Genomic DNA, 21,752 nt, shown 5'->3' on the forward strand with positions numbered 1-21,752 from the left:
AGTGGAAGCCTCGGGCTCAAGGTGACAATCACCTGTACCAACCCAGGAGCCTCCTAGGTGCCGGCAGGAACATGTGGTTCAACCCTTGCATGGTACAACCCGACCTGCACCCCAGTGCCAGCAGCACAGATGCCAGAGCCACCCGGCCTCTGCCATTAGAGGGAAGTGGGGATGACGGCTGAGACCAGTGACAGCCCTCTGTCCCACAGGTGGGGTGCATCTGCTTTCTCTCGGCACTTCCCTCTGCCTTGAGCTTCCCTCTGGTTTTGACATAGGTCCAAAACCTGTTTGTTCCTCCTCCCTTCAAGAGGTGCTGCCCACCCTACCCCCCCTTTTTGTTTATTTGTCTGTTTTTGAGACAGGGTCTCAATATGTAGTTCAGGCTCCCCTGGAACTCATGGACACTGGGATGACAGGCGCGCGCCACCATGCTCATCATGAATCGCACATTTTCAGTAGTTAAAATGTCAAGCTACACCTACCTCTACCCATCTACTGCTTCCATCTGCATCCAGCAGTCAGTGGGAGATGGACAGGTGAATTTAAATCCTACTGCACCCAGCCGCCTGATCTCCGGAGCAGGCAGAAGTGACAGCTTTGGGGGCCAGATCCTGCTCTGGGCTTGCTCTGTTGGGAGTAGCCTCCATACTGTGAGGACACTCAAGGGGAATGGGGACCCTGGGCTCCATCCCAACATTGCTCCAGAAACAAACAATGGACCCTCCAGGGCCAGGTGTGGTGGCACACGCCTGTCATCCCAGCACTCGGGAAGCTGAGGCAGGAGGATCGCCTTGAGTTTGAGGCCAGCCTAAACTAATAGTGAATTCAAAACCAGCCAGAACTGTGCTTGCTTTGGCAGCACACATACTAAAAAGCAGCCAGAACTACATAGCAAGACCTGTCTCAAAAAACAAAGCGAGCAAGCCAGGAGGGGCCCTCACCGGGAACAGAGCCTGCCCAGCCTTCAACTGGAACTTCTGACCCCCAGACTAGGCCACTGCACTAGGTCCCTCCCCCTGTGGCAGGAGACTGTCCAGGTCTCCTCCTGCTGGCCCAAGCTGTCTAGGCACATGGCAGCCATCTGTCCCTCTGGCAGATGCCACTGAAGATGAAGGAGGTGAGCTGGCCAGCTGAGGGTGGGAGGGCCAGTTCCAGCCCAATCTCAGCAACTCAGCAAGACCTTGTGGCAAAATTAAATACTCGGGGCCAGGGATTTAGCTCAGTGGTGCCGCCGCCTGCCTTGAAAACAGAAGGACCTGAGTTCGATTCCCAGTACCAAAAAAAAATTTAAATATTCAAAAAGGTTGAGGGTGTAGCTCAGTACAAGGGAACTGAGTTTAATCTTAAGTACTGGAAAAAAAAGACAGTGACCTGGGGCCGGGGATTTAGCTCAGCGGCACCACGCTTGCCTTGCAAGTGCAAGGTCCTGAGTTTGATCCCCGGTACCAAAAGAAAAGAAAAGAGAAGAAAAAAGACAGTGACCTTACAAAAAAGAAAACTTCCCAAGGACCAAAATAATGAGACTGATGACGATGACAAAACCATGGCTGGGGCAATGGGGAAGGTGGGTGCCACTCAGTTTCACTGGGGAACCACATGCACCTAAAGGGGTAGCTGAGCGGGACAAGGGTGTCCCAACTGTGGCCACCATAGGAACAGTTCTGGAAGTGCCATACTGGGAACAGGGGCCTGGAACAGATATTGGTCTGCCGAACCTGGGGCAACCTGGGCCCATGGGCCCTCTGAGGTCTTTTCTTTATTTATTTTTGGTTTTGGGGGTCCTGCTATGTGGTCCAGGCTCGCCTGGAACTCATAGTGATCCTCCTGCCTCAGCCTGCCAAGTGCTGGGATAACAGGTGTGTGCCATCACGTCTGGCAGTAATACAGTGGACCCTCAAGTTACAACCAGCCTGACATATGAACTTGGGTTACGACCGGAATTTTAGTTTTAGCTTACAACCCAAATGCTGGCCACTTGTGCTTCCAGATGGTTTTGGATACAGATTTAACCCTTGAAGAGTTCTGGAAGGGACATGACAACATCCTTTCTTGGGGGGTTAATTGAGAAATCCTGGGCCAGTGTCTCTAAGGACAGAGATCCACCTGTGTACAGGAGAGAGACTCTGAAGGCTGTGTAGAGGAGCCTGAGCCTTCACTGACCAACTTGAGTTACAACCAGCCCTTGGGAAAAAATTGAGTTTGTAAGTCAAGAGTCCACTATACTTTTTCTTTTTTTTTCTTTGCTTTTTTCTTTCTTTCTTTCTTTCTTTCTTTTTTTTTTGAAATAGTCTCACTATGTAGCACAGGCTGGTCTTTAACTCGCTATGGACCCCAGGCTGTCCTGGAACTCACAGTGATTCTCCTGCCTCAGCCTCTTGAGTGCTGGGATGACAGGTGTGTGCCTCCAGACCCAGCCGTATTGAATTATTATTATTTGGGGGGGGGTGGGTACCAGGGATCAAACTCGGGACCTTGTGCTTACAAGGCAGGTGGTAGAACCACTGAGCTAAATCCCTGGCTGTATCGTATTATTATTATTATTTTTTTTTTTTGGTACCAGGGATCAAACTCGGGACCTTGCACTTCCGAGGCAGGTGGTGGAACCACTGAGCTAAATCTCCGGCCCTATATCGTATTATTTTAATGACAACAAAGTCTCAAGCTTGCCCAAGTGCTAGGGGAGAGTTACATTCCACATCTTGACGGGAAGTGGCGGGCTTCCAGGGGAACATTTGTGGTGGGAGATATTATTGGGGCTACCTTTGACAAACACAATCTGCCGCCAGGCCCTTCGAAAAGCAGACGGGTGGGCTAGACGGAATAACTCCATGCTGTTTCCAGGAAGCAGCTTGAAGTAGAGACACAGACGCCTCAGAAAGCGACGGAGAGGAATCCAAGATGGAGTTCCCCAGGGGGACAGAGGACATTTCACAGTGGAAAAGGCAGAGAACCATTCAAACGTGTGAGCAACTGAGAGCAAATCTCCCAAATACTGGAGACAAAAACTGGTGATACTAAAGTGTTCTTGCTGGGTGTGGTGGTGCATACCTGTAATCCCAGCATTTAGGAGGCTGAGCCAGGAGGATTGCCGTGAGTTCCAGGCCAGCCTGAGCTACAGTAGTGAGATGCTGCCTCAATAAACTCAATATTAATAAAGTAAAGTAAATTAGACTTCATCAAAACCAAAAACCTCCTTTTTTTTTCTTCTTGCTACTAGGGCTTGAACCCGGAGGTGAGTTACATCTTCAACTATTTATTTATTTATTTATTAAATTTTGAGACAAGGTCTAAGTTGTCCAGGCTGCCCTGGGACTTGTGATTCTCCTGCCTCGGCCTCCTGAATGGCTGAAATCACAGGCCTGCACCAGGATACTGGCTCAAAAACATGTGCTTTTAAAGAGACAATAAAATGAAAAGGCAGGCCACAGACAACAAGGAAAAATTTGCAAAATGCATATCTATTAAAGGACTTGCATTCACACTATATATATATATATATATATATATATATATATATATATATATATAAAACTCTTACTACCCAAAAGTGAGAAAACTTTCTTGAACATTGGCAAAAAAATTTCTTTGGGGTGGTGGGGATGGAACCGAGGGCCTTTGTATTCCAGGCAAGTCCTCTACCACTGAGACAACCCCAGGAAAATTGACAAAGGGTTTCACTGGTACTTCACCAAATAAGATACACAAAGGGCAAAGAGTTACATGAAAAGATGTTCAATATTAGGGCCAGGGATTTAGCTCAGTGGTTCTGCCGCCTGCCTTGTAAGCGCAAGGACCCGAGTTTGATCCCTGGTACCAAAGAAAAAAAAAAAGATGTTCAATATCATCAGGTATAAGCCAAATGCAAATTAAAGTCCCAGCAAAAGGCCACTAAAATTAGAGACTGGAGCTGGGCATGGTGGCCAACGCTTGTAATGCCAGCACTTAGGAGGCTAAGGCAGGAGGATTGCTGTGAGTTCGAGGTCAGCATGGGCTACATAGTGAGTTCAAGGCCAAGACTCCATTTAAGGATCGCTGATACCTAGAGCCGGCTCGGAGCACATGGAACTCTCAGCCGGGGCTGGTGGGTGTGCAAAATGGTACAATGAGTCTAGAAAACAATCTGGGAATTTCTTTTCTTTTCTTTCCCTCTTTCTTTGAGACCACAAACTCTCAACCCTCATGCCTCAGCCTCCAGAGTGGTGGGATTACAGGTATGTCCTGCCACACCCGACAATGAGACCACAATGTTAAGTGAAATAAATCAGAGCCACGAGTTTCGATTTCACACGGTTTCTCTTCTATGAGAAACCAAACTCATAAATACGGAGCAAAAGGGGGCCGGGGATTCAGCTCAGTGGTGCTGCTGCCTGCCTTGCAAGCACAAAGTCCTGAGTTCGATTCCAGGTACCAAAAAAAGGAGACTAGGGATGTAGCTCAGTGGGAAGGTCCTGGGTTCACTCTCCAGTACCGGGAAGGAGGGAAGGAAGGAAGGAAGGAAGGAAGAAGCAAGCTAGCTAGCTGGCCTGGGACCCAGCCTGCTCCAAGTGTGCCCCCACTTTTGTACCCCGAGGTGCTGGCTCAGGGTGGAAGGAGAGATGGCAAGGCCTTTGTCGTCCTTGTCTTTGTCCTTGTGCCACTGCTCATGCAAGCAGAGACAGACAGGCCGAATCTCGAAGAGAGGGTGGTCCGGGCTTGAACCTGGCTTTGTCTTCTTCTCTCCTCTGCCCACTAAGAGGTATCCGCATATGACAAGATGTCTCCTTGGTACCAGGTGCCCTTAGAAGCCACCTGAGCTGGCCCATGGGGGAGGGAAAGAAGGCAACATTGTGTGCTCAGCCTGTGTGGGCCTGGCCTGGTGTCTGGTACCGTGTCAGGTGCCAGGGGTGGGGGCCGTGCATACCCATGCCAGTGCTCGGGTACGAGGTGTGTGCATGTGTGACTGGGCTGGGATCTGGGTGGGGTGCTGAGCGTGTACCCCAATGGGGCTGGGAAGGGCAGGAAGAGGACACCCCACTGCTGGCTGTGGCCCAGGCCATGTGAGAACACAGACAGGAACAGAGCCTGCCCTGGGCCCTGAAGACCCCTCCCCTCCCTGGCCCCCCAGGCGGTGTGTGTGCATCTGTGCACAGCAAGGGTGGCCGGGGTGTGTGGCCGTGTCGTGTAAGTGGGGCACAATCAGGTGAGCATATAGAGCTCCAGCCGGAAGACCCACACACACAGGCAGGGCAAGTGGGGGAGGAGGAAGAGGGTGGGGTGTTCCTGGCTCCCACAGCACCCCCAGGAATCCTGTCTTACTGGGGTGCAATTAGCCCTGACTCGGCCCCTGCCCTGCACCCTCCCTTCCTGTCCATCATCTCCGGCCTGTGGCTGCCCTAAGGAGGAGAGAGTGCCCAGGCTTTGACCCCAGAGAGGGGCAGGAGGAGCCTGGCTCGAGCAACGGGCTGAGGCTCTGCCAGGACAATTGCTGTGTGAGCTCTGGCCTCAGTTTCTTCAGTCACAGGTGAGGCACCACAGGTGAAATGACTTCCAGTGCAGCTGTCCAGGGAGGCGCGCCCTGGATACAAGGGCGGGCCCAGCTGGGGTTCGGCTGAGGCAGTTGAGGGCTCAGAAATGGGGGACAGGAGTCGTGGGCACAGGTCAGGGAAGCCCAGGGCAGCAAGGGAAACAGGAGCCTATTTCCTGGTGGTGGTGGTGGCAGAGGCGAGGCAAAGGCAGGCGGGAGGTTGTGGGAGGGGAAGAAGTGTGGGCGGGGCGGGGCGGGGCGGGGCCGGCGATGGAGGGCGAGCGGGCACCGGGGCCACCGTCACACTGCTGCCCTGCTGCCCGGGAGTCGGGAGCTCAGCCAGGTGAGCAGCTTCCAGGGGCCCGGGTGCACACCTGACCCCACCCGCCTGCTCCCCACCCTGCTGCCTGTCCCCGGGCCCCAGTCTGACCGTCCCCTTCGTCTCCTCTGCCCAGAGCTGGGCCCGGGCCGGACCCCGTCCCACACGCACACCCTGCCAGGCACCTGCACCCTGGAGCCTCTCTAAGGGCCCCTGTGCTGTGCCAAGACCCCGGGCCATCAGGCCGGCCCCTTGAGGAAGGCTACGCTCTGGCAGCAGGTGCTGAGGACACCTGTGGCAGCCTTGCCATGCTATTGGTGACCACCACCTCGGGTAAGGCGGGATGAGCTGGGAGATGAGGGAAGGGCGGGCTCCACCTGCTCCCAGGGTGAGGCTGCCCTCAACGCCCACAGTCGGGGCTTCCTTGGAGGACGCCCTCTGTTGGGAGCTGGAAGTGGGTCAGAGGACCTCTGCCTGGCCCCTCACTAATTTGGCCTCTCCCTTGCCCAGTGGTGCCTGGGCCTCTCTCTCTGCCCAGCAACAGCAGCCAAGAGCAGCCCTCAGACGCACGGGACCCACTGCTAGCCCAGGCTGAGCTGGCCCTGCTGTCTACCGTCTTTGTGGCCGTGGCCGTGGGCAATGGCCTGGTGCTGGGGGCCCTGGGCCGGCGGGGCCGGCACGGACGCTGGGCGCCCATGCACGTCTTCATCGGCCACTTGTGCTTGGCTGACCTGGCGGTAGCTCTGTTTCAAGTGCTGCCCCAGCTGGCCTGGGACGCCACTGACCGCTTCCGAGGGCCTGATGCCCTGTGCCGGGCTGTCAAGTACCTGCAGATGGTGGGCATGTATGCCTCCTCCTACATGATCCTGGCCATGACACTAGACCGTCACCGCGCCATCTGCCGCCCCATGCTGGCCTACCGCCATGGGGGTGGGGCTCACTGGAACCGGCCAGTGCTAGTGGCCTGGGCCTTTTCGCTGCTTCTCAGCCTGCCACAGCTATTCATCTTTGCCCAGCGCGATGTGGGGGACGGCAGCGGGGTCTGCGACTGCTGGGCACGCTTCGCAGAGCCCTGGGGCCTCCGTGCCTATGTTACCTGGATCACCCTGATGGTGTTCGTGGCACCAGCCCTGGGCATTGCTGCCTGCCAAGTTCTCATCTTCCGAGAGATCCATGCCAGCCTGGTGCCCAAGCCGTCCGAGAGGGGGCACCGCAGAGGGCACAGGACGGGCAGCACCAGAGAGGGAGCGCGCGTGTCAGCAGCCATGGCCAAGACCGTGAGGATGACACTGGTGATCGTGATTGTCTACGTGCTGTGCTGGGCGCCCTTTTTCCTCGTGCAGCTGTGGGCGGCGTGGGACCCAGAGGCACCTCGGGAAAGTGTGTGCGGCCGTCCGAGGGGCTGCTTGGGTGCGGCCACCCACAGTGGGTGCTGTGACCCCAGCCGGGCTCTCCCACCCTGCAGGGCCCCCCTTCGTGCTGCTCATGCTGCTGGCCAGCCTCAACAGCTGCACCAACCCCTGGATCTATGCGTCCTTCAGCAGCAGCGTGTCGTCAGAGCTGCGCACCCTGCTGTGCTGTGCCCGGAGCTGCACCCCACACGGCCTGGGGTCCCATGACGAGTCCTGCGCCACCGCCAGCTCCTTCCTGGCCAAGGAGGCATCTTCGTGAGGAGCAGGTGGGCGCCGGACCCCCAGGCTCCCAAGGCTCAGCTGCCTACCTGGGGCTGGCCCCGGGGCCTGTCACTGCCATACAGCGTGGCTTTACTGTCCCCAAGTGCACAAGGAGGATGCAGGGCTCCAAAACTGTGGGAGGTCCCTTAAGTCAGCTCCTTTGTGCAGGGTGTGGGGACGGACAGGGTCTCGAGTGGCAGGTGACAAGGGCAAATGCCCCCAGCTGACATGGAGGTTTGCAGGGGCCAGGCAGGGAGGACCTCTCTGTCTATGCCTCTCCAGTCCCCCTTTCTCTACCCCCCATTAAAGTCGCAGCTCATTTTCTACACCACAAGGTGTGTCGTGGGAGCAGGGTACCTCACAGTGCAGGCCACCAAGGCTTCCAAGGTGCAGGTCCCCAAGTGGCACAGTTCCTGATGAACAGCTCGTGGCAGGGGGCCCTAGGGAAGCCCTTCCGGCCACCACCTGGCCTCCAGCAGCACCCGACACAGATAGCAGCCGCTCAGGGAATGGTGCACAGGGCTTTATGACTCACGCACTGGCCAGCCCCAGGCAGAGCCGGGGTGGGGATAAGCAGGGGCCCTGGGGAGAGGGGGCAGCCCCCGGATCCCCTCCCTCAGTGTGGCTTGGGGGCCAAGTCTGGGCCCTGCAGATGCGAAGCAGAGGGGAAAGCTGGGCCCAAGGGCCCACGGACAAAGGTTTTGTTCCTGCCGGGCACACCACCACCACCACCACCACCGGCTGGGGGCTTTGGGCTGTGCGGCCCAGGGCTAGTGGTCGTCGCCTGGCGCATGGTGGCCTTTCCCAAGAGCTCCTTGAACACCGAGTCCATGTTCTGTGTTACAGCCTTGTGGGAGGACAGGCACAGAGGTGTTGGATCATGGCACTGCCCCTAAAGACCCTGTGGCCAGGGCCTCTGTCTCCAGCCTCCCCACTATGCAATGCTGTCCCTCCTGTCAAGGTGCCTCTTCTGAGGACAGCAGGTCCTGGCTGTGGCCTTGAAGTGGGGTCTGGTTGGCTGGGCCCTGGGCCTGCCCATCCCCACCCTCTCCTGGCACAGACTGCAGACTCCATCCATGGTCTCTAGGGCCACCAGGTCAACGCACTCCTCTGGGGCTTCCAACTCTGTGCATCCATCCTGCCTGTCCCATGCTCTCTAGGCCAGGGCACTGGGCCACACTGGGGATACCAGCATGCTCTTGCATGCTCCTTCTCAGACTACCCGACTGTCCCCAAGGCTTCCCTCCTTACAAGGGCAGAGGGGATCCGCAGGCCATGCCGTTCACCACTCCCCCAGCCAGCCTCCCCTCCCACCCCTCTGCCATCTGTCTCTCTCATCCTCCTTGGTGTGTCAAGCACCTGACATCTCACCGCCTGTTATTTAGCCTGGCTTTCACCGCCCTGTGCCAGCCTAGAGGCTGGGCTCATCCCTGCTCTGTGCCCCTGTCTTTCTGGGTATGGGGACCCTGGACTGCAGCCACAGAGAGCAGCCTACAGCCTTCCCAGAGGAGGGGACACAGGGACCATGCCTCACCTTATCTAACTCCACATGTCGCTCCAGGGAGGTTGTCACCAAGCAGGGTCGTCTGTGGCCAGAGGGGCTCATGGTCTCAGGTGGGGTGCCTGGCTCGAGCCTGCAGGGCAGTTACAGTGATTCTGATTGAGACCCTAGGAAGTTCCCAAGCTGTGGCTGCAGCGGCTCCTCCCACCCCAGAGCTGACTGAGGAAAGAAGGTGGCCCCAGGGGTTCCCAAGCTCCTCTGAGCCTGTGGCTCTCGAGGCCAGTCAGTTCTGGTTCAATCCCCCCTCTGTGTCCCTCATCTGACTGCCCTGCCCGCTGCCTGAGGAATGAGAGGGCTGTCTCATCTTTGGTCACCTCTGGGCCATGTGCAAGGCCAGGAAGCTCCCTGGCTAGCTGGCAGGGAGGGGAGAAACCAATGGCCTTCGAAGGAGAGAGAAGCACCCTGGGGCTGAGCACCTCGGGGTGACCTCGTGCGGCCCCCAAGCCTGGATGGCCTCGCTCACCCCTCGGGCAGTGTGATGTACTTGTGTGGGATGAGCCCGCGGATGCCACAGTGCTCCCCACGCCACCAGTCACTCGAGGCGCGTGTGTGCAGCCTCAGCACATCCCCGCGCTGGAAGCTCAGCTCCTGCGCCGTGCGGCCCGTGTACCCAAAGCAGGCCACTGCCTCCAGGTCTGTGGAGGAGAGAGGGTGCACGTGGGGGGCATGGGCACCGGGAGTGGGGCAGGGCAGGCCCTGCGCCCCCTCACCATCCTCCTGAGCCGACGTGGTGCCTTCCAGCTCCGGCTCAGCATCCCCCGTGAGGCTGTCCAAGTGCGTGTCCCTGAGGCGAGGGCAGGGACGGGGTGAAGAGAGCCTTCTCCTCACCCAGACCCCAGCCCCCTGGAGCTGAAGCCCAGCAAAGCATACCCCAGGCAGCCAGCAGTGGGTGGCGCCATGCACTTCTCGTAGACCGGGCCAGGCAGCGCGTCCAGGGCCGGAAAGACCTGCTCAGGCTGCAGGATGAGCGTCTGCACCAGCTGGTTGACATGGCCCTGTAGGGCCACTGGGTTCTGCCCACTGGGCACAGGCAGCAGAGTGGGCCCAAAGCACACGGCCAGGTTGTAGGGGTCCATCATGTTCTCGTCGCTGTACTGAGCCAGGCTGGGGGACACATCGGGGGGCAGGTGGGCGGGCATTCCCTTGAGTGCCCTCCGCCTCCAGCCCCGGCCCCGACCCCACAGCACTCACTGGTTGAGGAAGGTGAAGAGGTAGCGCAGCACCACCAGCACTGAGTCTGGCAGCCGCGACAGCAGGCGGCCCACGGGCTGCACGCGCTCGGCCACAGCCTCGGTCTCTGCGGCCAGGGTCCGAGGGTGGGGGGTGAGGACGGCCCACACCACCAGCACCCAGCCCACCAGCAGCTCAGCGCCTCCTCACCTGCAGACGCCAGCAGCTCCACAACCAAGTCCTCAGGGAAAAGCGGGGGCTCGAGGCTGCGGAAGTAGAGCTTGAGCACGCCAGCCACTGAGTCCAGGTCATGGGGTGTGCAGCCCTCCACCAAAGGGTCCTCCCCTGTGGGCACGGGACGAGTGGTGAGGGCCAGCCATGCCCACCAGCCCTGGCTGCCCACCACCCACCCGCCCATCCCCACCTCTCTCGAAGGCATCTCGGATCTCTGTGATCCTGGGCTGGGCACCGGACACCCGGAAGATGCCCTCATGCTGGAGGCCTGCGGAGGATACGGGGCTGGGCGGCAGGGTCCCCTCCCTCAAGATGGGGTACCAGGGCAGGAGTGGCTTACCATTGAGGTTGATGAAGCGGACGCAGCTCTCTACCACCAAAGGCACGGGTTGGCCTGAGCTCTAGAGACAGGACAGGCAGGGCGCCACTTCATAGGGATGCACACGGCTCCACTTTGCCCTGACTCGAGCATCATGGCTGAGTTTGTGACAGTCGCTCCTAAGGGTCTGCTATTTCCAGTTTTTTGTTTGTTTGTTTTTTTGTATGGGGGACTGAACTCAGGACCTTGCGCTTGCAAGGCAGGCGGCAGCACCACTGAGCTAAATCCCTGGCCCTGTTTCCCGTTTTTTGTTTCTTTGCTTGGTTGGTATTTTAAGGCAGGGTCTCACTATGTAGTCCAGGTTGGCCTTGAACTCCCTATGGAGCCCAGGCTGGCCTGGAACTTACCACGATCCTCCTGCCTCAGCCTCCCGAGTGCTGGGACTACAGGTGTGTGCCACCATGCGTGGCATTAAGTGTCTGGTATTTCTGATGCTATTTTAGGTAGTGCCTTCCACTTTATTTGCAAATTGTTTGTTGCTGGAATGTAAAAATGCAATCAAAATTCATAGGCTGACCTTGAATCAAGTAACACTGCAAACTCAAATTCGTTCATTTAGAGTCTGATTCTTTTGAATGCTCTATGTACATAATCACATCATTGCAAATGACAAGGTTATTTTTTCTTTTTGGATTCCCCCCTCCCTTACTGTTGTGGAGCTGGGGATGGAACCTAGGGCCTTGGCACTGAGTAACATCCCTACCCTTTCTGAATTTGGAGACAGGGTCTCACTAGGTGGCTAAGGTGCCCAACGGAACTGTGCTTGAACTTTCCATCTTCCTGCCTCGAGTGCTGGACTGACAGGGATGCACCGCCCCACTCGGCTTTTGGTTCTCTCTGGCTTCCTACGGCCACACACACACAAGCCGGAAGTGGGACCCGGGGGCATCTCATGTCGATCCCAGTGGGGGGTAGGACTCAGTGCAGAGGCCCGGAAGAGTGGGCGGTGGAGGCACAGTTGATCTCCAGCGGGGACGGAGGACATGGGGTCAGGCAGCTGCTCGGCCAGAGCTGAGAAAGCACGGAAGGGACAGGGCTGGCCTGCGACCCCGTGGAGTGTGGGCCACGCAAGTACCTGGATGAACTTCTCCATATCCCCTCCAAAGAGTCTCTGATTATAATGCGAGCTGGGGCGTGGGTGGCGGCTCTTCTGGAGTTTTCTCTGTGAGTACTGGGTCCTGTGGGGAAAGGGACCCGGCTGGAGGAAGTGGGCATGGAGGATGGCATATCCCCCCACACCTGCCAGGCCAGGCCCTGCCCCTCCCAGGTTATTTGAGACAAGACAGGGTCTCACTGTGAAGCCAAGGCTGGCCTCGAACTCAGGCCCTCCCGGGTTTTTCTGTGCTCCACAGAGGCCCCAGGGCACCGGGTAGAGAGCTGAGCCCCAGGAAAATAGACAGGGCACTCACCACGACATCTCCTGCTGCTCCCTGTTGCCTGGGGAGGAGAAAGTGTTGGTGGCCTGTCTTGTGGCTTGTGGGCAGAGGCCTTCATGGGCCCAGTGAGGGGCTGGGGCCAGGCTGTCGAGGGGCACAAGGCCTGTCCGGGCAGGGAGGGCAGCGGTGGGGCTGGGGCTGGCGCACCTCGCCCTATGGCCTCCTGCAGCTTCTCGTGCTTGGCCTGCAGCTTTGCGAGGATGCTGCGTCCGCTCAGGTACTCCTGCAGCTTCTGGGGAACCCGAGAAGAGCCCAAGTTTCAGACGTAGCCCGTGCCACCCCGAGCCCTCCCACCACCCATGGTGCCCACCGTGATATAGAAGGTCTCTGTCTCCTGCTGCTGGCCCCGCTTCCGGCCTGCCTGCCGCCCGCCTGGGTCTGAGCCTGTGGACTTGAGGGACTCTGTGGACGGGCTGGCCTGGAAGGAGTCGGGCACATCCCCATCGTCCGATGCCACCAACTCCAGCAGGGCCTGCAGCGTCGCCCTCAGCGTCTTGTTCACCTGGGGGGCACAGGGAGGTGGTGGCAAGGCTCTGGGTCCTGGTCCCCAGCTGGCCCAGCCCTCTCCACACCTCTTCTGTCTCGATGGTCTGCCGGTCTAGGCGGCTCCGGATGTTCTGGGCCCTGGGCACAATCTCGTCCTGCAGCTCCAGCTCAACCTGGATCTCGGCCACCTGCAGGGGCAGTGCCAGGGCTGATGGGAACACAGCCAAGATGTGCCCTCCAGGGACCAGAGCACACTGCTCGAGTATACACTCCAGAGAGGGAAACAATCCATCCAATGGGACATCACTCAGCCCCAAAAGGGGAAAGATCCAGGCACAGTGGTAGGTGCCGGGGACGGCTCCTATCTGGGTGACAGTTACGATATTCGTGAATATACTAAAACCACTGAATTATACAAGAGACTGAATCCAGGGCCTCGGCACTGAGCTCCATGCCCTGCCTTTTTATTGTGGGACAGAGTCTCACTAAGTCGCTACATTGCCCAGGCTGGGCTCTAACTTGCCATCTTCCTGCCTCAGCCTCCCAGAGTGCTGGGATGACAGGCGTTGCCACTAGGTCCAGTTTGAATTGTATATTTTTATGGATTGATTGTATACGTTACACCTCAATTAGTTGTCTATTTAAAACCAAGAGTGGCCAGGAGAGCTGGGCCCGAGATAGAAGAAGGGCTCTGGGGGACAGAGAGGACAGAGCGAAAGTCGCTTGCCCCGTGGTCACACAGGCTACAGAAGAGAGCACTTCAGGAAGCCAGAGACTCCTCTCCTGTATCTGGATAACTCATGAATGCAGGTCAGGATAATGAGCATGTTCAGTGCCAAAAAAACACATAAACATGTGAACATCCAGAAAACTCTGGCACTGTAGTTGGAATTGTGTGAAAACTGAGTGATAGCCAGGCATGGTGGCACACACCTGCCACACCAGCCCTCAGGAGGCCAACCTGAGCTACATAGTGAGATCCTGTCTCAAAAAAAAAAAAAATCTCAAATTAAAAAAAAAAAAAAAAAGAATGGGGCTGGGGATTTAGCAGCTCAGTGGTGCCACACCTGCCTCACCAGCACAAGGTCCTGAGTTCAATCGCCAGTACCACAAAAATAAAAAATAAAAATAAGAGTGAGGATGTAGCTTATCTGCAAGAAGGTGGGCACTCCCTGTCTCTGCTCTCCTGAGCCCCAGCCTCTGGGACTGCACAGGGTCTATGTCATGGGAAATAGCAGGAGAGAGTCCTGACTCAGCCTATAGCATGGATGACCCAAGGAGTGAAGGACAAGTCCTGTCTAATGCACTTCTATGAGGGACCCTCCGTGAGGATGCCACATCGCCAGTCATGGACTGGGGACTTCAGTTTTCTGGACAGGAATGGTGGTGATGAATGCATAGTGATGTCACTATGCTTAATGCCACTGAATGTGTACCTGAAAGCAGTTGGCATGGTAAGCTTTAGCTTGTCTTTATTTGAGTGGGGTTTTTTTTTATTTGATTATTTGTTTGGTTTGGTTTGCTTTGGCTGGGTTTTTTTGTTTTTTGGGTTTTTTTTGGTACCTGGGATCGAACTCAGGACCCTGCGCTTGCGAGGCAGGCGGCGGAACCACTGAGCCAAACCCCGGCCCGGCTTGGTTGTGTTTTTTTTGAGACAGGGTCTCACTATATAGTCCAAGCTGGCCTCGAACTCACAGTTGCCAGCACACCTGCTTATCTTATCTTTCCAATAAGGCCTCCCTAAGCCCAAGGAAATACTGACACTGGCTCTCCCCAAGCCCACATGGTCAGCATGGAACTGGCCACTCCTCTCCGGGAAGGACCTACCACCAGGGACAGGCTCCAGGACGCCCGTCACAGCTGACACACTGGGGCTGGGCTGGTCCTCTTAGCTCAGTGGTGGATGAGGCCACTCTGGGAACACGCTCCTAGCACATCTGATGCCACTGAACTACAACCCCGGTCCTTTTTCCAATCTTCTTTTAAGGCAGGGTCTCACTAAATTGCCGAGGCTACCCTTAAGCTTGGGATTCTCCTGCCTCAGCCTCCTGAGTACTGGGATGAAAGGTGTACACACCACGTCCAGCTCAAATTTGTGTTTAACTTCACATGAGGTTGGGAAAGATCATTAAACAAATCTTTGAGAGACCAGAATGGAAAGGCATGCAGATGGGAAATGGGGAGGAGAAGGAAATTAGTCAACCACAAGGACCAATAGCCAACAGCAAGGGTTCTCTAAAGAGAGTAAAATGGAAATGAAGGGCAGGAGGTTATCAAAGCAACCCTACCAGCCCCAAAGCTCAGGTACCTTTGCTGCCCAGCGCCAAGCGGGAGAGAGCATCCCAACATAGACTCCTGTAACATTTACAGTGAGGTGGGGAGGGCGTGTCCCAAAGACTCTGGACACAAGAACAAGGACGCCTAGGGCTGGGGATTTGGCTTAGTGGTGCCCACGCCTGCCTTGAAAATGCAAGGTCCTGAGTTCCACCCCTGGTACCTGCCCAAAAAAACACAAAACCCAAAAAACCAAGGATGCCTAATTAAAAATCACCGCTCAAAGGTCTCTTTCCTCCCAGGTCGGTATTAGTAAAGTCTTTTTGTTTTTCTTCTGGTTTGGGGTTTTTTTTTGAGATATGATCTTGCCATGTAGCCCAGGCTAGCCTCAAACTTGCGGCAACCCCCCTGCCTCAGCCCTCGGAGTGCTGGGAGGACAGGCGAGTGCCATCACAGCAGGCAACCAAGAAAACCTTTAAACATTCGGTGCAGGGACAGCCCCTCCCAGCCAGTGTGGACAGCTAACAGGGCTGCAGTGAAAGTGGGATCAATGGGGGGGGGGGTGCGTGTGCCCTGAGGCTATATATGGGCTGGGGACTCAGCAATAAGGGCCCCGCTGCACCACATCCACGCCGCATCTGCATCCGGGACTTTCCATCCCTTTGCAAAGGCAGCTCAGGCACTCATGTGCCGGACCAACTTTGGAATGAAATGAAAGGGGACCAGAAACCCTTTGCCACTGGCTGAGGGCGGCACAACAGTAGGGTGTGACCCTCACCTCATCGCCCTCATGGGGCTGGTAGTCAAAGCGCAGCGGGGGACAGAAGGCTACAGCGTGCACCTCAAGCACCTTGGCCTTGTCCCCTGGAGGGTCCAGGGCCTCCAGCGCCTCTTCCAAGCTGCCCAAGCCCTGCATGTGGGAGGCCTGGCTGCGGCTCTCAGCGGCAGCAAAGCTCCGCAGCGCCTGCCCCAGGGCCAGGTGGAAGCCGGTGTCGCAACACTGGGGACAAGAAGTGCAGAAGCTCAGTGGGTGTGGGGTGTGAGCCCCCAGCCCAGCTGGGACCCGCCACCGACTTACATCCATGAGGTCCAGCACATCGTGCAGGTAGTAGTTGCTGACCGCCGCGTTGACACTGGCCAGGCTGAGCAGGTACTCATTGCGCGCCTTGGTGCACTTGAGTCTGAGCTCCAGGAACTTGGCCTGGCGCTGCTCAGGACATCCAGGCCGCCGGGGTCACCACTCGCCAGTGCCCCATCTGCAGCCCTACAGGTGCCCCACCCCATGGAGATTCCCACAGGCCCCTCCAACTCCATGTGGACCCCAAGTTCTGCTGCTGCCTTCCCTCGCCTGCTGGCCCCAGTCACCCGGACTGGACTGCCCAGTTCTTCACCTGCCACCCAATGTCCTTCCCTTTGCGGACAGAGTGGAGGAGGCGACACAGAACTAGCTATTTGAGGGCCGGGGATTTAGCTCAGTGGATTCGCCGCCTGCTGCGCAAGCGCAAGGATCCGAGTTCGATCCCCCGTACCAAAAAAATAAAAAGAACTGGCTATTTGACGAAACACACACATGCACCCCTCGATGGAGGCAGGAACCAGGCTGGGGGACCCCACAGCCTGGGTAGAACCTGAACTGCTGCCTCCAGCCTGGGTTGCTTCCCGTCTCCATTCTTTGTTGTTTTGTTTTTTTTGAGTCAGAGTCTCACTATGCAGTCCAGGCTGGCCTTGAACTCATAGCAATTCTCCTGCCTCAGCTTCCCTAGGGCTGGGATGACAGGCGTGTGCTCCCACACCCGACACCCCTGCTTCATCCTCTCTTCAGGGCCACCCCGACTGCCCTTCCTCCTTACAAGTCCCCCACCCTTTCCTCCTGGATTCTCTCGTCCCTCGGGAACCCCTCGGTGCCTCGGCAGGGCTTCAGGGGTAGCACCAGCTTGGAGCACGGGGGAGCTGCATGAGGCTATCCTGGGCCCCACAACTCTCCCCCTTCCGTCCCTTAGCCCCTGGAGCCCCCTGTATGTAACCCCTGTAACCCAGTGGGGACACGCAGCAGGCCCACCTTCTCCACCAGCCGCCCCCCCTTCTTGAGCGAGCTCTTGCGCTGAGGCCCGGCCTCGGTGGTGCTGCCCGGGCTGGTGACCGAGACAGCTGTGGTGGGAGCACTCCGGCCTGCCCTCTTCTCCTCCTGCCGCTCTGCTTCCCGGAGCTTGGCCTCTGTGCTGGCACTCTCGGAGCGGTATGCCTGGTACGTCCTCCTGGCCTGTGGTGGACCAGGCCAGGTGCCCACTGACGGCCACTGCCACCAAGCCCGCCCCCTCCCAGGCTGCCTGAGACTTGGAGCTGAGCATGAAGTCCAGCCTCCCCCTCAGCAGGGCAAAGAAGGGCAGAGCCCGGCCCACAGTCCCCCCAATGTGACGTGTCCCTCTGGTTGCCTCCGCCAGCCCCACTCACCATCTGCAGCTCCGAGACCACTTCCAGGAGGTCTTCCTGCAACTGCTGCCCCAGGTCCTTGCTCTAGAGTGGGAGGGGTGCGAGGCCAGCTCAGCAGCTGTCCCTGGCCTTCAGAACCTGCTCCACCGGGGCCAGCACACACACCTTCTTGACGATGCGCCCCACGTCCTCGGCGATGTGGCTCAGCCGCTGTGCCAGGGGCCCTCCCAGCAGCTCACTGAGGGCCGCGCTGTCCCGGCTCTGTTGCCGCGTGTGCTGCAGCAACACGGCCCAGCAGTGCAGGGGCGACAGGAGGGATGGCTCCTTCCTGGGGCCACGGGGCACTCAGACCAGGCCTCGCCCCCCTCCCCATCCACCCACCTGCCCCTGACACCCACCGGAAGCTCTGCAGCTCTCGAGCCCCGCCGCCCAGGCGGCCCCCACGACTGGCAAGGCGCTCCGCCAGCTTGTCCAAGCCTCGCGAGTACTCGAGCTCCACCTCAGCGCGGCGCCTCGCAAATTCAGCCAGCTCCTGCAGCAGCTCCCGGCGCAGCTCGCCCTGCAGCTCCAGGCAGCGCAGCTGCTCGCCTAGCTGCCAGCGAATCTCTGCAGGGAAGCAGAGGGACTGGAGGAGGCACCCAGCCCTGGACTGCACTGCAGCCAACAAGGAAGAAGCAGGCGCCTTGGAGGCTCCCAGGGCCGAGGGCTCTGTGCTGAGGGGCAGAGAGGCAGGCAGAGCCAGAGACCAGAAGGGAGAGGGCAAGGTGTCCCAGTGGGACACGAGGGCAGTGCAAAGGCCCAGGGGCAATGAGAAGCCGAGACTGGTTATTTCTGTTCATTTGGGTTTCTTGGGGGGGCGGGTATTTTTGCTTTTATTTTTTTGAGACAGGGTCTCACTATGTAGTCCAGGCTGGCCTTGAACTCACTATTATAGCCTAGGCTGGGCTTGAACTTGAGGCGATTCCCCTGCCTCAGCCTCCCAAGTACTGGGAGAACAGGCGTGGGCCACCACACCCGACTTGAAGCTGTTCAGGAAGGGTGGAATACAGGGCCATGTCGGCCCCATCTTGCCCCACCAGCAGGCACAAGGGGTGCCGTGGGGTCCAGATGGCCACCTGCAGTGAATACACAGCCTCAGGTCCCAGTGGGGTGTGGTGGCACAGGCCTGTCATCCCAGCATGGTGGGAGGCTGAGGCAGGAGGATGGAAAGTTTGAGCCCAGCCTGGACAATTTAGGGAGACCCCATCTCAAAATAAAAATGAGAAAAGGGCTGGGGATGGAGGTCAGCCTGAAGGCCTTGGCTTCATCCCAGTAGGGTAGAAAAGAGAGGAAGAAAGCAAAGACCAGACAGCCTCACAGTGGGGGCTGGGCGTGGCCTGGCTGAGGCAGAGGGGCTGGCCCCGGTGGGTCTTCCTCCCAGTCCCCCACCTTCTGGGCTTCCCCTCCCCCACAGCAGGCCATGCCCAGTTGCCACCTTGTCCCGCTGGCCCAGAGCAGAAGCCGCCAGAGCGCAAGGCTTAGGCAACCTGCTGCACCCTCCCTAGGCACTGCCTGGCTTCCGGTGTGCAGGCTGCTGTCGTCTCTGTCCCCAACCCTGGGTGGGACATTCTAGATGCTGCCTGCAGCCGGGGGACAGCCACCATCCTGTGCAGGGAGAAGATGGCAGGGGCTGGGGAGTGGGGCACACAGCCTCGGCGGGTTCCACCTTCCTTTGCATGCGTGCCTCCCCCCAACTCTCCTTGCTCAGCCAGGCTTGAGTGGCACTGACCTCTCTGTCCCTGACTCCAGGTGGCCCAGGCCTGACCTCTGCTTCTTGCCCACTAGACCCTCTGGGGACAGCCCCTCCCCCCCGGGTGTTCTCCTCCCACGGAGCTGAACAAACAGGAGCCCGGAAGCCAAGGCAGGGCCAGCCCAGGAGCCCAAGTGCCCAGTAAGACAGCAGGAGGTGCCCTGGCCAAACTGTCACCTCCTGTGGTCCTTGATTCCAACCAGGAGAATCCTCACAGAATCAGGGAAACATCTTTCAAATAAAAGGAAATTTCATTTCATTCATCAAAGGCCTTAGACCACCCACCTGGCCTCCCCTGCCCTGGGGACCTGTTGCCACTGAACCATGGCTAATGGAGCAGCGACCACCGCCTTGTTTACTCCAGCCCTTCCTTTATGTCGCCGTCCTGCCCCCACCCATGTGGACATGCGCACTGGCCGCTGGGCACAGAGGAGCCGTAATTGCAAGCCAATTGCATTTGTGATCCCCTGAGAGCAGTAAAGGGGAAAGCTGCCTGCAGCTTCCAGACAGCTCAGAGCCCCGTCCTGACCTGCCCCCAGCTCAGCAGGCACCTTACAGCTGCACCACACCTGGGAGCAGGAACCGAACTGGTCTGCACACCTCTCTCTTCTTCTCTCTCTGGCCTAGCACTGAGCTACACCCCAGCCCGTTTTTTGTTGTTGCTTTTTGTTCTGTTTTTTGAGACAAGGTCTCACTGTGTAGTTCAGGCTGAACTTGAACTCACTATGTATCTCAGGCTGGTGTCGAACTCACAGCAATCCTCCTGCCTCAGCCTCCTGAGTGCTGGGATTACAGGCATCTGCTACCATGCCTGGTCAGCTCTCTTAATCTATTTATTTTTATTTTGAGACAGGACCTCATTAAATCGCAAAGTTACCCAGGCTGGGCTGCAACTTGGGATTCTCCTGCCTCAGCCTCCCAGAGTACTGAGATCACAGGTGTGCGCCATCACGCCCAGCTGTGGTTCTCTCTCTCTCTCTCTGGTACCAGAAATCGAACTCAGGACCTAACTCTTGCCAGGCAGGCGTGGCGTCAATGAGCTACATCCCAGCCCTGTGGTTCTCAGCAGTGTATTCCCAAGACCTGGGACAGAACAGATGTATACAAAACATCCGGCAAAACAAGGGAGAGGAGTCTGGAATCCCCATCATCTTTTTGAATTGTAAAGCTGGGCCTCCCATCACACTTCCTGTGAGCGCGGTGGGGCTCTCTGTTGCAGAAGGAAGATGGCCTCCCCAGAGCCACTCTGCTGACGTGGAGAACCGAGCGTTGCAAGACCACGGCCCTGTCTCGCATGTTCGGAAGGCCCCAAACATGGGCGAACAGAGTGCCCAAGGGCCGGAACAGCCTTGTTCCAACTCCCGTCCACTCAGCCGGCTTTGCTGACTGCAGGGCTCTCGGCGGCGTTTGAGGAAGTCTGGTGGGAGCCCTCCCGCTCGGTGCCTGGGCCTGCAGGGCTGCTGCGCCCTCCGTGAGCTGCCAAGAGGGCAGTGGGCGCGCTGGGTTGGAAACCGCTGGCCCCTCACAGTTACAGCGGCACCTGTGGGCCTGGGGGCCACGCGCCCCGAGGGCCACTTTCTTCTAGCTCCTGGGAGACCCGCAGTCACCTCTCTTAGCCGTTGAGAGTGACTTCGGGGCTGGACACCTGATGGCTGGCCCTCGGCCACCCTACCCGAAATTTGCGAGTTCATTTGTATGGGATTTGTGTGCACAGGGCCTTAGTAGAATCTGCAAGCCCGCCAGATTTACACCACCAGCACCAGGCGCCAGGGACCACGGCTCCAGGGACAGTCTGACCAAGCAGCTCACTGCCACCTCCTAGGTCCCGCAGAGACCAAAGAGGGGGCAGGGAAGGGAGAAGGAAGGGGGCTGGCGGGGCCAGCTCCTCACCCCGGTGTCCCCCGCGACCTGCCAGGCGCCTGCTCACCTTTGACCTGTGCCTCGTACTCGGCCTGCAGCCCCCGCTCCCGCCGCAGCTTCCCGTGCGCTGCCATAGCGGCCCAATGGCCGCCCCGTCGAGACCGCTGCGCCCCACGCAGGCGGGCACCGCGACCTGGGGCCCCTCGGCCAGCTCCCCGCGCTGGCCCCGCCCCACCCCGCCCACGGCGCCGGAGGGGGCGGGGCGGGGCGGGGCCCGGATGGCCGTCCACTGCCCCCTTCCACTGTGCCTGCACCTGGGCCACCATGTGCCCAAAGCCCGCTGCCAAGCAGCCAGGCCAGGAGCGAGAGTTCCAGGGTGCCCAGCAAGCTACCACCATGCTGCCGTCCTCCAATAGCCAGACTGCACCCCACCATAGCCACCAGCTTTCAACAGCAGTGGCCAGCCAGGCGTGGCGGCACACGCCTGTCACCACAGCACTCGGGAGGCTGAGGCAGGAGGAGCACCGCGGGTTTGAGGGCAGGCCGGGCTCCATAGTGAGTTCAAGGCCAGCCTGACCTACATAGTGAGACCCTGTCTCAAAAAGAAATAAAGAAAATGGTGACAGCGACATGGTAGC

General features: G+C 58.2%; 2 protein-coding genes across 7 annotated transcripts; one reads left to right on the forward strand and one right to left on the reverse strand.

The window, feature by feature from the left end:
- The first annotated feature begins 5,776 nt into the window (after positions 1-5,776).
- Avpr2 (arginine vasopressin receptor 2) lies at positions 5,777-7,823 on the forward strand. 2 transcript variants are annotated; one of them, XM_004874966.4, is made up of 4 exons: positions 5,777-5,846; positions 5,959-6,155; positions 6,333-7,202; positions 7,288-7,823. In XM_004874966.4, the coding sequence occupies exons 2-4, from the start codon at positions 6,131-6,133 to the stop codon at positions 7,491-7,493; spliced, it is 1,101 nt and encodes a 366-aa protein (XP_004875023.1). In that variant the 5' UTR covers positions 5,777-5,846; positions 5,959-6,130; the 3' UTR covers positions 7,494-7,823. The 2 variants fall into 2 exon arrangements, with proteins under 2 accessions (XP_004875023.1, XP_004875022.1); XM_004874965.3 differs by having other exon boundaries at positions 6,333-7,590.
- Positions 7,824-8,002: 179 nt separating this feature from the next.
- On the reverse strand, positions 8,003-21,338 carry Arhgap4 (Rho GTPase activating protein 4). Of its 5 annotated transcripts, XM_013069349.3 has the most exons (21): positions 21,182-21,337; positions 17,864-18,071; positions 17,631-17,793; positions 17,487-17,549; positions 17,095-17,295; positions 16,114-16,242; positions 15,814-16,035; positions 12,848-12,949; positions 12,586-12,777; positions 12,423-12,507; positions 12,249-12,276; positions 11,915-12,017; positions 10,801-10,861; positions 10,651-10,728; positions 10,437-10,571; positions 10,248-10,353; positions 9,927-10,160; positions 9,767-9,840; positions 9,520-9,691; positions 9,030-9,129; positions 8,003-8,342 (listed from the first exon to the last, which is right to left on the reverse strand). In XM_013069349.3, exons 1-21 carry the CDS (start codon positions 21,246-21,248, stop codon positions 8,112-8,114), a joined length of 2,754 nt encoding a protein of 917 aa, XP_012924803.2. In that variant the 5' UTR covers positions 21,249-21,337; the 3' UTR covers positions 8,003-8,111. The 5 variants fall into 5 exon arrangements, 4 of the variants coding, with proteins under 4 accessions (XP_012924803.2, XP_012924801.2, XP_012924802.2 ...); XM_013069347.3 differs by having other exon boundaries at positions 9,520-9,840; XM_013069348.3 differs by having other exon boundaries at positions 10,651-10,861.
- Positions 21,339-21,752: the final 414 nt, after the last annotated feature.

The sequence above is a fragment of the Heterocephalus glaber genome, unplaced genomic scaffold (assembly GCF_053883595.1).
Source record: "Heterocephalus glaber isolate CG9 unplaced genomic scaffold, H.glaber_assembly_v1.0 deba00001861, whole genome shotgun sequence".
Lineage (NCBI taxonomy): Eukaryota > Metazoa > Chordata > Mammalia > Rodentia > Bathyergidae > Heterocephalus > Heterocephalus glaber.

Bases quoted from the DNA above. Each gene is read 5' to 3' on its own strand.
- Avpr2 (XM_004874965.3), top strand. From the start codon at position 6,131: ATGCTATTGGTGACCACCACCTCGG. The intron at 6,156-6,332 runs GTAAGGCGGGAT...TCCCTTGCCCAG, and splicing joins ATTGGTGACCACCACCTCGG to TGGTGCCTGGGCCTCTCTCT.
- Arhgap4 (XM_013069346.3), bottom strand. From the start codon at position 21,248: ATGGCAGCGCACGGGAAGCTGCGGCGGGAGCGGGGGCTGCAGGCCGAG. The intron at 17,550-17,630 runs GTGTGTGTGCTG...CTCCCACTCTAG, and splicing joins TGGGGCGCATCGTCAAGAAG to AGCAAGGACCTGGGGCAGCA. The intron at 12,277-12,422 runs GTGCGCCAGCCC...TCTCCTCCCCAG, and splicing joins GCAGGAGGCCATAGGGCGAG to GCAACAGGGAGCAGCAGGAG.